General features: G+C 41.2%; 2 protein-coding genes across 2 annotated transcripts in view; one reads left to right on the forward strand and one right to left on the reverse strand.

The window, feature by feature from the left end:
- Positions 1 to 14,271, forward strand: part of sqlea (squalene epoxidase a) — an 87,953-nt gene that overhangs the window by 43,074 nt on the left and 30,608 nt on the right. The window lies entirely within an intron of this gene.
- The window catches only part of taf2 (TAF2 RNA polymerase II, TATA box binding protein (TBP)-associated factor), a 36,893-nt gene that overhangs the window by 22,487 nt on the left and 135 nt on the right, over positions 1 to 14,271 (reverse strand). Inside the window, exons 2-15 of the mRNA XM_069702066.1 lie at positions 14,133 to 14,265; positions 13,777 to 13,854; positions 13,237 to 13,397; positions 11,469 to 11,587; positions 11,088 to 11,229; positions 10,719 to 10,950; positions 7,631 to 7,815; positions 7,337 to 7,450; positions 3,919 to 4,018; positions 1,887 to 1,972; positions 1,622 to 1,757; positions 793 to 947; positions 387 to 501; positions 101 to 210 (exon numbers count right to left, since the gene is read on the reverse strand). Coding sequence (XP_069558167.1) covers positions 101 to 210; positions 387 to 501; positions 793 to 947; positions 1,622 to 1,757; positions 1,887 to 1,972; positions 3,919 to 4,018; positions 7,337 to 7,450; positions 7,631 to 7,815; positions 10,719 to 10,950; positions 11,088 to 11,229; positions 11,469 to 11,587; positions 13,237 to 13,397; positions 13,777 to 13,854; positions 14,133 to 14,265 — 1,866 coding nt within the window. The remainder of the gene's footprint in view (positions 1 to 100; positions 211 to 386; positions 502 to 792; positions 948 to 1,621; positions 1,758 to 1,886; positions 1,973 to 3,918; positions 4,019 to 7,336; positions 7,451 to 7,630; positions 7,816 to 10,718; positions 10,951 to 11,087; positions 11,230 to 11,468; positions 11,588 to 13,236; positions 13,398 to 13,776; positions 13,855 to 14,132; positions 14,266 to 14,271) is intronic.

Here is a 14,271-nt window from a genome sequence, read left to right on the forward strand (position 1 = left end):
GCCAAGTATGAAGAAATTCCTCCAAGACATTCTCAAGATGGAGCTTTTGTAAAACACAATATTCACTGAAGAGAGAATGAACCGTTGAGCTCTGCGGTACCTTCTGCTCTTTGAGTGACAGGGGATGTCGTGTTTGAGGCTGTTCTCTTCTATCTGCAGCGTGTGGTTGAAGGATCCATCCAGCTCCTGGACCGTCACTTTGATGGGACCCTGCAGGGAAATATTTCTTTCGTTATTTAATAGAAGAAAGTCCAAATTCCGGTGAGAGGAGAACCAATAAACCAGGTGTGGATTTAGATTAAACATGTAATGGTTTGTTATTTCCCCACACTGCTGGACAGACACCGTCTACAAACTGTTTGTTTCTGTTGTATCTTAAGGCTCACCACATATTTCTGAGTTCCAGATGACATGTAGTCTTGACGGATCTCCAGCTCGAGCACATTCCTCTTCCTGTTGAACGCAAAACTACCAAAGAATTTCACCACACTGCTCTGGTCTCTAAATATGAAGAGTTGAGGAAAATTTGGGGAAATTATGTGTTATATTTACAAGGAAAAGGTTTCTTTTGAGTTCAACAGCACATTAATTGTCTAAATTCAAAAGATCCTACTTTCAGTGTTTGGTGTTATTTCATGCCAGTGTTTCCGCTCCTTATGACAGAAGTTGAAGCAGTTACAAAGTCATTCGAGACGAGCTGCCACGCTGCAGAAAACCCTGCTGAGTGATTTATTTTGAAGGATAATTTCGACTGTGCAACGTGTCCCAATGATCCGTTTTTAAAAAGGATACACCCATTGTTTAATGAGGGGGCCGATGTCTTTGCCCGAGACGTTGGAAATGGATTTGAGGAAAGCGTGAGTGGACAGAAGCATCTGGCTCCACATGTGACTCTGGTACTTCTGAGACGAGGCGGTGCTGGCCAGACTCAGGAGCTTGTTGAAAACCTGAAGGAGAGGCACGACAGAGGGCAACAGAAAAATAAAGACTTTAAAAAAAAAAGAGACAGGAGACAAAGAAACAAGCAGTTTAAAGTTAACTGTAACTTCTTTTCCTACAACATTTACACCAACAACTGGATTTACCGCCTATCGGTTGTAGTCCTCCGCTAAACACTCAAGTTTTAGTTTACATGTATATCTGTCCAAACACATATTGAACTAACAGTGAACATGACCTTTGACCTTCAAAATCTAAACAGTTCATTTGTTGAACCAAAGTGAACATTTGTGACAAATTTGAACAAATTCCCTCGAGGAGTTTTTGATATATTGCATTCACACAAAAAACCCAGACGGACAGTCGAGGGGAATGTAAAGTCATAGTTACTTTGAACTTTGACCACCTTTGAAGAAATTCCATCCAGGCGTTCCTGAAATATTACGTGAATTTGGCTAATTGGCGTCACAGTCACCTCGACCTTTGACCCCCCCCAAAAAAAGTCTAATCAATTCATCCTTGGTATTAAGTGAATGTTGTTGCCAAGTCTGACCGAGTTACCTCGAGGCGTTCCTGAGATATCACGTTCACAAAAATGGGACGGACAGACGGAGAACCCAAAAACATGATGCCTCCAGCTGTGGCTACAAAACCAGAGAAGAGAGTCGTGTGTGTGTCGGACCTGCAACATGAACTCCATGCTGATCCTGTTCTCTATCAGCCTCATCACCAGGTGGGCCTTACACTGGAACATCTTGTAGTACTCCCAGGACAGAGTGTGGGGGTGCTTGATGGAGAAGTGAAGGTGGGGAGTCGGGCTGAAGAGGAAATGTTCAGTCAGCATGTCACATGTTATAGCAAATGAGGTCAGACTCATACTTCAAACGTTAAAAAGTGAATGAGTGCAAGAGATTCAGAGGGATTTAAACTGGAATTAAAGGAAGTACTTGTCCTTCTCTTTGCCTCCGCTGAAGGTTGGGTGCAGCAGAACTCCTCCCATCTTCAGTTCATATTCCACGATCTTGTCCAGCTCCTGCGGAACAACAGAAGAAAATATATGAACATTTATTGAACAGCAGGAATAAATGAAATCCCTTCAGTTTAATATATATTTCCACTTTATTTCTTTTATAACATCATGCACGTCATTTGCAGAGCTGCTAATTTGACCGCAACTAAAAATCATGATCGATTCATCTGCAGACCGTTCTCATCATTTTGTCAGTATAGCGAGTGCCTGCTATGATCTCCCACAGCTCAACACGATGAATTAAAATTATTTATTTTATTATGCCATTGGTCACAGAAATATTCAGGTTTTTTTAATCTACCATTTTTTCATTTTCTTTTCGGAGTAAGGAAACAGCAAAGAAAGAAAACGTAATAAAAGTTGTGAACACAACTCTCGGTAGGAACTGGTTCATTTAAACAGTATTACCATTTATGTTTTTTAATTACTGTCTATTACAAAATATCCTTTCTTCATTTGTAACCTGTGTGAGTTGATTTATCACTAAAATATCATGCATGATGTTCAGCCATTGTTGGTCTGGTGCATCGGTGTTGAGACACTTCTCGGAGGTAGAGGAGGAGAATCTTGATCGAGTGTTGGTCTCCTACACAAACAGTTACGTCCTCAGAATATCTGACACGGAGCCGAATGAGTGCCGTCGCTGATGAGTGCTATTTTCATGCAACTCCACAAAAATGTGTGTGGTTTGGTTCCATGGTTACCAAGTCTTTAGCATCGTTGTAGAAACATATTAAATATTTAAAAAAAATTAAAAAAAAACAGATAGTTCTGCTTAAAAAAATTACTAAAATAATTTATTGATAGAAATAGTCACATATTTACTTTTATCAACACTGATATATAGCTATAAAGCTCAAATGAAAATGAAAACCAAGATGTTCAGTTTATACTGATATCTGGTGAAGAAAAGCCGTCCAGCCTCTTAGTTGAAAATAAGTTTTTGTACTATTTTTACTTTAAAATGACAGAAACAGCTGATTATTTTCCTAACAATCAACCAGTTAATTAACTGACTCATTGTTCTATCTTTACTCCTTCGCAAGATAAACTTCGAGGCTCGGCTTTGAACACATCCGACTAACTTGAAGGGACCTATTATTCTATTTCCAGTGTTCGTCTATCTTTCATTTTAATTCTGGGACTCCACCACAATAGATTTGTCGAATTCACAGTTCAAACAAGCGTCCATGAAGCCGAGTAGCAGCACCGCGTCTCATCCTCTTGCTCACGCCGACAAGAAAACTCTAAACCAACGAAGATAAGTTCTCATTCTTAACTGGAAATGTCGACTCAAATCCATCTGGACATGTTTGAGCCCGAATATGATTCGATTCAAATATGATATGATGAAATGTGAACAAATTCTTTAGATGACGCCCGTCCCCTTATGGTTCGACTCAACCAAAGCAACGACCCGGCCGGGAGAGTCAGCTCATATCAATGATGTAAATGTTTTCAAAACCGAGTGTTGAGAAGACTAAAAAGTTCATTATTGATTTCAGAGGGAAGAAGGGAGAAGAAATGTGCTGAATCCAAGCTTGAAGGACTTTTAGCTTGGAATATCTTTGCATGAGCAAAACTGCTTGTGGTATTACAGACTGAAGCTGGATGAAGGACAGATGTTAAGAAATCTGTGACGAGCTGACGTCATCATGTGGATGACAGATGGGAAAAATTCTGAGCGATACTAAACTTGTATCAAGTCAATATAATTAATGCTGTGACATGAACAACAAAACAGAGATAAAGAGATTTGTGTTCTTTTGATTGCCTCAATTTATTTAATTCAGTTACCGAAGGGGGGCTTGATAGAAATTGTTTGAGAACCACTGGTTTAAACCCTCATCATTATTAACGGGATAAGATCCTCCATTTAGCAGATGACTGATCAAATACAGCACAACTGATTCATCACTGAGTAAACAGCTGGATGGAAATCACCTCACCTCTTTGATCCAGTGCCGGTACTCGTTGACTCCGAAGGTCTTCTTCAGGTAGAGACCATAGATGTAACCAGAGATCCCCTTCAGCACCCACTCATCAGCCCTGAGAGGGAACATGGCACAAAATACACATTATTTCAAAAAATATGTTCATTTATTCAGGGATTTATGGTGTTCAGGAATCATTCAGAATGAATCACAGCAAAATGACAACAATGAAATTCAGGTTGACTCCATGACTTTTGATTGAAGTAACTTGAACCTCTGTGTGGTCCAGGATTTACAGCAACCATGAGGAGTGGCTCGACGTAACAGTCCTCAGTGAAGCAACTTAGTTGCTCCTACTCTGTCTCCTGCTGTCTCCTGCTGTCTCCTGTTCTGTCTCCTGTTCTGTCTCTGTCTCCGTCTCCTGCGCTGCGGTGTCAAGTCACGTGCAGGGACGCCTTCAAACGGAGACTCTGGTGACCTCTTCATCCCTCACTGCTCTGAGCTGCTTCATCGTGGACAACCTCTTTAAATCGTTTAAGGCCACACTGGAGGTGCTTCACCACTCTATAATAGTGAGTTTTACCCTGATCTGATACCCTCAGGTTTGATGGAGTTTGACATGGCACAAACCGCTCTCATAAATTTATCAGCCTGGATTTATTAGCTCGTAAAAACAAAGAAACACAATATGCTGATTCAACCTTGGAGGTTTCACCGCCTCGACACTGAGCTGAAGCAAACATGATGTCATGTGTGCATCAGCTGTAATCAGCATTATGGAGAGAAGTATTTTGATCCTCTTTGCTCTAACACTCATATTATAGCCGATAATCAACACCTGATGGACTGTTAAGCTCAGAATTTCCTCTCTTTCATGAGCTCAGCGTCACAGCTGTAAGAAAGCTTTATTAAGAAGGAGCCCCAGCTTCAGGCTTGGAAAATTGCAAGCTGTCCAACAACCCAGTATGATGGACAATAAAGCCTCCAGAGACTACAGGTCACATCTCTCCAGCACACGATCACTAAAAAGAAAACTTCAACTTCTGGAATCACAAAGCAAAACAGTAATCCAAGGTATTGTTTTTCACCATTTATCAGTTAAGTTTCACAGATTTTTCTTTTCCTCATGCTTTCTCTTTTATGTGTCTGACAGGCTACTGAGCTTGGCCTGTTTTCAATTACAACCCCCACTCAGATTAATTGCTAGCAGGCAGCGCCACACTTTGTTAAAATCAAAGAGATGTGACTCTCCTGAGGTTTTTCTCCTTTCACAACATCAGCCAGCTCAACAACAGAAGTACATCTGATGTGTGTTTCGTGGTCAGCGAGGGAGGAGGAAGGTGAACGGAGGATGAATGAAGAGGAAAATAAGGACATCCAGGCATTTTTATCAACAGCACTGCACCACCGCATTTCCATGAGCCCGTTACACTTTTTATGAATCGCTAAAACACTAAACTCCATTCTCTGAACCAAACACTCAGTAGCCTGAACACATTTACTGAATCACAAACTCTTTTGGCAAAACCGTAAACTGTTTTCACCGATTTAGACACAGTCAGCAGATCTCATCGAGTCTTTTTGTGAAACTTTAAACACATTCTCACTCACGAAAAGAGTTTTCACTGCGATGCACTTGTGGTTCGTAACGGTGACCGCAGGCAGCAAAAGTTCACAATTCAAACACAACCGTCATATCTTAAACACAATGACTCAAAACTGATCACACTTATTACAAAAAGCAATAGAAGCCAGATCAGAGTGAAGGTTGTTCATATCAACAACAGACAGAAACTATCGGAGAGGTCGAGGAAGAGTAGGTGTATACGAGGAAGAAGAGGAGGTGTATACGAGGAAGAAGAGGTGTTTACGAGGAAGACGAGGAGGTGTATATGAGGATGAAGAGGAGGTGTATACGAGGTGCATCAATGACCTCCAAGGACATCTTCTCGTTTACATTTCATCTTTGTCCTTTTCCACAACTTTATTTTTTACTGTATGAAAATACTGAATCCAATTGAGTTATATGTTTGTTTGTTTTTTGGAAATTCAAAATGCATTTGCTCTATTGTAAACAAACATTGCAGTGTTTCCCCTTCATCCATTCAGCAGCGCCGCACGTCCACTGGAACAACTTCATCCTCGGGGAAACACTGAAATGTGTTTTCCATTTTTTTTGATGCGGTTATGTTTTTTATTTTGACGGGCTTGGAGCTCCATCTGACAACATGATTTGGTTTTGAGGACAGATGAAGCTGTTTTGAGGCGATTGTTTGGTTTTGCAAGAAGAGTCCGAGGTTTTGTGAACATAGTTTGAGATTTGGGTTTTGTGCTTACAGTTTAGAGAAAAGGATGGAAGGTTTGAAGAATCACTCATCTTTCGTGGACACGGACCACGCTGGCAAAGCTGCCACACAGTAACACCGCAATTCATCATGCTGGGGAACACAGCGATTGAGGCCAAGGCTGGCCCAACTTCTGACTCCTGGTTCTCACAGAGTGGCTTGGTTCTGCTGTAAATCTTTCACCACCGGCCATGTATGAAGCGGTCCCAGGGCTAAACAACACCACACACTTCTGCCGGGCTCGGTTCACGGCGGTTTGTACATTGTGTGAGAACGCTTCCAAACAATGATGACACTTATTTTCCATTACATAAAAATCTGGCCTCGGAGGGTAATCATGGTCTGACTCAGAAACAAACTACCAGTCTGATTACATCTACATCAAAGTGTTTACACCTGAATAATCGCACTCAAAGGTGGTCTGCTGTTGTACAGGGAGGACGGAGTGAGCAAGGAAACAACACCTTTTTGGACAGTCGTTCCATGAAGGATTTCATAGTGCTGAACTTGGTAAGTAATTGTATGAAGAGAGAAAAAATGTCATGTCTGCATGATCAAATAGACATTAGCTCTTCAATTAAAGCAAACCAACATTCATAAAGTTAATTTCAGGGATGAGATGTTGTACATTTCAAAACGTCAACTGCATCAATCCAGCCTTTTCAATCCCTCAGGAGGTTTTTTTTGTGATTGTTTGATTTTGCGACAGATTTTTTTGAAAAATTTGGGTGTAATTTGTGGAGTTTCTTGTGTAAAATTACAGGAATTTGAAAAAATTGCGAGCCGAGTAAGAAAATTGCTATTTTTTTAAAGGGACTACCTGATGAAGGAATAAATATGTAATTACTTCCTTTGGTAGTAATTATGCTGCACATCACAGAAATATTTTGGTTATAATCTTTTTAAATGCATTTATTCAAATAGATTTATTGAAAAACTGTGGGATTAAAAGTAAATATCCTAAAAGTGATGTATGTTTCCAGAACACACCGTCTGTACTGTAATATCAAATACAACGACAAAACTGACTTTGTGGAAATGATCTTGTGTGTCAGATTTTGGCTTTGCTGCACGATCAGAAGTCTCACCATGACATCCTGGAGATGAAACAGCCAAAGAACTGCTGAGCCAGGGCCTGAGCCAGACAGCGGCGGGTCTGAGGAGTCTGGTCTATGATCGTGGCGCTGTGCAGCAAGTTGGTGCTGAAACACAGAAACAACAGCTGAACCTTCAGACGGAATAATGAACATACAGTATGACTATAACTGCATTAATGGCAGTCTACAGTACATTATAATAGTTTTATCTAATTTCCTGCACCAATTCCAGTTTTACCTTAAACAACAAAAGATGAGGGAAATACACACTTCCTCCTGGCCTACCTGAAGATGCTCATGGAGGCGTAGGTGGACATCTGAACGTAGGCCTCGTCCACAAACACAGTCTTGAAACAGGCGTATGGATAGCGGCACGTCAGGATCTCCTCGTAGAACTCGAAGATCTCATGCAGGTAGGACATAGAGTGTTTGAGCAGAGGGAGCAGCTGCGGCAGGCAGAAGTGGGTCACCTGGGAGGACAAATCATTTGTTTAAATGATCACTCGACAAACAAGGTAGCAGTAGAGGTTTTTTTTCAAATGTACACTATCATCCTTTTGAAAAACACTTGAAGGACACCTGACCTTAAATCTGCCACCTTGTGTTCAGGGACATCTAGTGGTCATTGTTAGATCACAGTTCACACTCATTAAAGAGATTAGCAGTGTGCCATATCATATCAATCACAATAATACCAGTATAATCTATCAACAATATAAATACATGTATGTGGTGATAGCACGTAATGACTTCATATTTTTACGAAGTGGAAATGTATGTCATACATTTGCAGCTTATCGGACAACAAGCGTGGCTGAGAGCCGCTGGATTCTGCAGGTTTTCAGCAGAGTGAGTTTCATCTGCGGTCGCGATGTTTGTCCTCCGTCCCTCCTCTGTCCCTCCTCTGTCCCTAGTCTGTCCTCCTCTGTCCCTCCTCTGTCCTCTCTGTTTCACACCGGGAAGCTCCGCCCCCTTTCACACACACGGAGCAGCAGACGCTCCGGTGAACTTCTCCACTCGTTACGTTACAAGAGTGCAACAAAAGCCCAAAACTACGTTATTAATGAGCAAAACCCTCGATCATAAACTTGATCAAATCCGACCCCGACATCTCTGAATGTGTCGACAGCGGTGAGGAAGTAGTTGGAAGCTCTGCTGCTGATGGTCGTCGTCCTGACGGAGCAGCAGCTCTCCTGCATCGCTGCACCTCCAGATCCTCCTCAGCGCTGTTCACAGGATCTCAATCTCACTTTGAGTTACTGCTGTTTACAAGCTAAAGAACTAACAGGTCATTTTTGGTGGTTTTAATGAATATTTGAAGCCATAACGTTACGTTTACGCTGACATATAATCTATAACACGTTTGTTGAAATTGTATGTGATTAAAATTAATAATCACATATATTTCAGTATTTTGTCATATCGTCAAAAATATTGTTATCGCAAAAATACCCAGATATATCGTGATATAATTTTAGGGCCGTATCGCCCACCCCTACACCTGAATTTTAATCTGCTAGTTTGCCTTTAGGGACATCTAGTGGTCTTTGGTAAAACATACAAAAAGGTGGACAAACAACAGAACCACTGCATTACAACTGCAGTTAAAACCACATTAAACTAGCAATCATAGTTCAAACTCATAAAGCAAACACTTGTGCAGACAGCATGAGTAGATTAATGACTAAAACTGTGTATACACACAAAGACAGAAATATTTAAACGCATTGTTGCGGTTGGATTTACGAACGCCTGGTTCTGTTTGGGAACTCGGTCATTATGGATCCAGGTACATGTGCACGAGCCTCATTTTGGACTCACAGTTATAAATAAACAGTCACAGAAACACCCTGAACTTCAGTCAACTGAGGAGACTTGAACCTGTGCGCCACTCATTAGAAGAAGTGAAGCTGTAACAATAATTTGACACATCTATCATCATGTATCTCAATCTGCATTTTTTTTTTTTTTTTTAAATCAGAACAACGATAGATGATTAATTTATAGCTCAAACTGAAACAGACCATATTGAATCTCTGTAGCCATAGAAAACTGTGCAGGTCTGTGTGATGTCTTCACACTCTATCCTCTCATTATCCTTTATAAATACACTACATCTGTTCAAAAGGGTGTACTTCATGGTATTGTTTACAGTGTGAAAGCTGTTGCGTTGCCGTGACGATTGACACATAAAGGCTGTCAGGCTTTCCTGCTCTGTCTCACAGCTTTCTCACAGGAGCTACTCAATACCACTCACTTTGTGTTGCTGTCTTTGTGATTGTAATCTCTGCACCGAAACTGCTGGTGCATCAGGCAATGTGTCGTGCAATGTTTTGGTTAAAAAAACATATAATATAATGAATACATAAAAAAAAAAAATGTCCTGAACAGAAAGATTAGTGAAGTAGGGATAGTGTTTAATTACAGTGAACCCTCGCTATAACGCGGTTCACCTTTCACGGTCTCGCTGCTTCACGGATTTGCATCGTGCATTGTGTTCTGCATTCTGATTGGCTAAACAGTCTCTCCGCTTCTTCTCTACCTGTTTGTCAATAACGTTGCGGTTTAATATGTACACGTACGTAAAACAGCTTGCCAAATTAAAAATAATCGATGGTGGCATGTCGGTTTATAAGAATCTTTTTGCCCAGAAGAAAAAAGAGCGACAACAACTACCGATAACTATGTTCTTCTCTCGAAAAACCACACCTGCACCGCGGGCTTTAGAAGAAAGAACCGCTGCAGAGCGGAGTCAGGATGCAGCGGCTCAGTCAGAAGAGCAGTGAAATACACGAGTCACTATTTGTCCTACTGTACTTTGTATTTGTTTTCATAATCATTTTTCATTTCCTCCCGTTCTAATCCAATGACTCGGGTCGCAGTGGGGCGGTGCCGATCTCAGCAATTTGAAGCCTTCAGTTCGTATTGATGATTAAAATTATTATTTTACAGTACAGTAGTTATTTGTAAAAAAAAACATTTATACAGTACTTTTATTTGTTAAACAAATGCTTGGGCCTGTAAAAAGGTTTTGTTCTTTGGTTTCAATGTATTATGGAGTATTTCATTGTATAATAATTGTAAAAAAAAAAAAGGTTACTACTTCACGGATTTCACCTATCACGGTCTCTATTTGGAACGTAACCCCCGCGATAAACCAGGGTTCACTGTATTGCTTTTCTAATAAGACTCTAAATAGATTGTGTATTCTAGAAACAAAAAGTATCTTCTTTTCAAATGAACTGTTCTGTTGGGAGTCTTCTTTATGTTTCTCTTTTCTTTCATCCCAAATTGTTTGTGTTATTATTTACAGGCTAAAATAACTGTAACTTTTATTTCAATGAGATGCAGAGGGGTCGTCATTTAAACCCACCTCATGCATGTAGGGGTCCACGAGGATTTCAAAGGGGCCCACAGCCAGGGAGATGTTGGGGGCGGCGGTGGGGATGGGGAGGATGTAGTGGAAGGTCTTCTTCCTCATGTCGTGGGTGTAGATGGTCTCCACCAGGTCCCCGCAGGACACCGCCACCATAGACGCGTCCACGGTGAACTCCAGCTTCCACGTACACAGCTCGGAGTACGAGTCCACGCAGGGGAACCAGAACCTGGGGAGGAGAGGACTTCATGAATGAAAACAAGCAGATTCTTTACGAGCAGCTTGTCTACACGCTACGCGGCAACACGATTCAGTGTTTTCAGTGTCATTGTGGAGGAGATGAGTGTGTTGTTTTTGTTTCTGGACCTTGTGGAGTTCTGGTATCCGAAGGAGAACACGTGGGCTCCTCGCTCCGCCATGCTGCCCTCCACATCAGGAACAACAAAGTGCAGCCCTCCTTTGGGCTGATCCAGGGAAAACTCGATGTACACCTTCAACACCTTCAAGTCTGGACACACAAAACACAGAAATCAGGATCTTACGTTTCCGTTTCTGTCAAACATTTACAATCAAAACTTATTTTAAGGAAACCTGGTGATCATATCAATTCAAGCTCTCCGGAGAAGCATTTTTTTGGAAAGGATGATGGAGATGTAAAAATATGTAGATTATGTTAGTCGTCATAATTTGTAAGTATGATGCATAAGATTAATGACACAAAATCCTGCTGTGTGCCCTTGAATTTACCGTCTCCCTGTTTCCAGAGTTCAGAGGGAACTTTGATGACCAACTCTCCGTGTCCTGCGTCGGGGTCCACGGCGCTCACTGCTGCCGTGTACGCACTGGAAAAATAGTTCAGGTTCCTCCTGTAGAGACACATTTTTTTAGACAAAATGATGATATTGCTACCAAACAGTCCCTCTTAAAGTGGACAGACGGTGATGTCGACAATAACGGACCAGGAGAAACATAACACAGCTACCGACGTGTGAAACATAACTTCTAATACTTTCTGTCTCACTGTCACAACCAAATGTATTTCAAGTTTCCTCGAAGCTCATCTGCTCGACAAAATGCCTTCAATAGTATTTTAAAACCTAGTTTACACTCAGAAGTTACACAGAAGAAGATATTGTGATGCGAGTTGGTTATTTTTGGGGCAAATTCTGTTCATAATTTACATCTAAAATGACCAGACATCTGTGTTGGTTTCAGGCTATTTCAGTGAATTATATACTGAACTTGTCACCGTAATTCATCACCTGGATGATGCAACACTCCAATACGAAGTCCAGCTGACTGATTGGTCTCAATACAACCGGAGGTGTTGAAGGGAAACATCCCCCCGTATAAACAGTCCTATAAAGTATCCACCCTATGATATCGTCGCACTGTTCATCTGATTTCATTTCATAGCACCGGACACTTTTTTCCATTTATCCCAAACTGTATTTATTCATTTTTATTTGATTTTATTTGTTTTTTGTGTATATTGTCTGTGTGTGTGTGTATTTATTCTAAAATAATTATTTTGTACCTATCTTATTTCTTATATCTTATACATATTTGTAAATGTTTTCATATTGTGCTCACTTTTTGGTTTTCTTTGCTGCTGTGACGACCAAATTTCCTCACTGTGGGCATAATAAAGTCAAATCTAATCTAATCTAATCTAATCTATCCTAAAGTATACAGCACCAGACAAACGTTTGGTCACATCTACTTATTCAAGGTTTTACTAACCTTGAATAAAGGCAAGAAATTTCCTTCTCAACTTTTGAGAAGTTTCACCTGTTAAGTGAAAACTATTCCAGATGACTGCCTCATAAAGTGGGTTAAGATTTTTCCAAAAACTGTGCAAAGCTGTCAACCAGATAAACAGTGGCTGCTTTGAGCAATCTAAAATATTGTACTTTATTTATACCTTGTTTCTTCACGGCAAAGTTTTTTTTCATAGATTTAATGTCTTCAGTATTGTTCGAAACTGTAGAGAACAGTAATAATAAAGGTCTTTGACAGAGAGTCTAAACCTTCGACTGTTTCTGTTGAGCCGATGAGCCAAAACGAATCTGTACAGTCACATGGATTTATAAAGCTGTTTGGAGATTTGGATGGTTGAAAAAAAAAAAAACAACAGAATACCAGACTAGTAAAGACAATCGATATACGTAGTGATTCAAGCATTTCTATTAGAAAAATCAGTCACTTTGACACACAGAATCGAGTATGATGGTTATTATTATTATTATTGTAATAATAATTGGGTTCCATACCCTGGAGCTAATGAGGCAGAACAAATAAAAACTGCTTTTAATTATGAAAAAACTTGACTGCTAATTGTCTTATGTCACTTGTAGCTGATGAATTTGGCTTTTTATGTAACAAGTACCTAAAATGTACATAATGTGAAAGCTCTGATTCGACACAGTGAGGTTGAGTCATTAGCGATGATTACGTGAGTCCAGCTCTTTTGAAATGTGCATCCAGAACAAGCAGTTCACAACGACAGACTCACTGCTTGGACTCGTGGTGGCACACCTCCAGGGTGGGGTCGTTGTAGATGAACGGGGCCTCCAGCTCATTCACTCGGACCCTGTAGATGCGGCACTGTTTACTGTTGAGCTTGATCCTGTTCAGGTTGACCACCGTGGGGAAGATGGTGAGCTCCACGAAGCCCTGAGGGACGAAGAAGGGAGGAGGACGACGTCGGCAAACATTTGCTACAGCTGTCTGCTGTCGTGGCCGCCGCACGTATAGATGCAGAGGAGGGTTTCTAAACCCGAAGTAGTGACTTCTGTTTCACATTTAGTGACACGAAACATCTGCCTGTTTATCTTTCACACATGTAAGATGTTTAATAAATAGGAGTTCTCAGTGTTGGAGCGTTTTAATACCATCAGTAAATCATCTCGCGTGTACTTTCATATTTCAGTAGTTCTCCTTGATTGGAAAAACGAATATGCAACTAAACGGGGATAAAACAGCAAATTCTCGACCTCTTAAGATCGACGATCACATCAGAGGAGATGAAGCGTGAACAAACGTGTCTACTCACAATGACAGACTTCCTCTGGAAGTTGATGTTGTTGATGCACACCACCTGATGGGTCGTAAAACCAAAGACAACAAGCTGTTAGTGCGTTCAGTCACTCAGCAGCACGACGTCCGGTCAGCAGAGTGTTTGCTTCACGCAAAGAGAAAACATTTCAACAGAAATACTTATAATTTAAAGGGGCGTGGGCTCTCAAAGCCTTTATCCTTCTTCCGGTTCATCCTCGTCGCTTGTTATTGTTCCTTCACAGAAGTTTCAACACGACATGATGGCGGTGATGCTCCTCCGCGTCACGAACAGAGTTCAGCAGCTTTGTGCATCTGCAGGACTGAACCCGTCTACAGAAGAGCGACGCTGACCGACGTGTTGAGCTGAAGCTCATGTGACGGTGTGGACGGAGCGAGGCGAGCAGCGCTGCGACCAGCCGGCGCGATGAGCGTCCTCCGCCGGCGTCCCCGGGGGTCCGCCGTGCCAAACCCTGCGGCCGAGGTCCTGGTT

Source organism: Brachyistius frenatus, unplaced genomic scaffold, assembly GCF_029030835.1.
Source record: "Brachyistius frenatus isolate BFR_SWC_R1_liver_20210118 unplaced genomic scaffold, ASM2903083v1 Contig_40, whole genome shotgun sequence".
NCBI classification, from domain to species: Eukaryota; Metazoa; Chordata; class Actinopteri; family Embiotocidae; genus Brachyistius; species Brachyistius frenatus.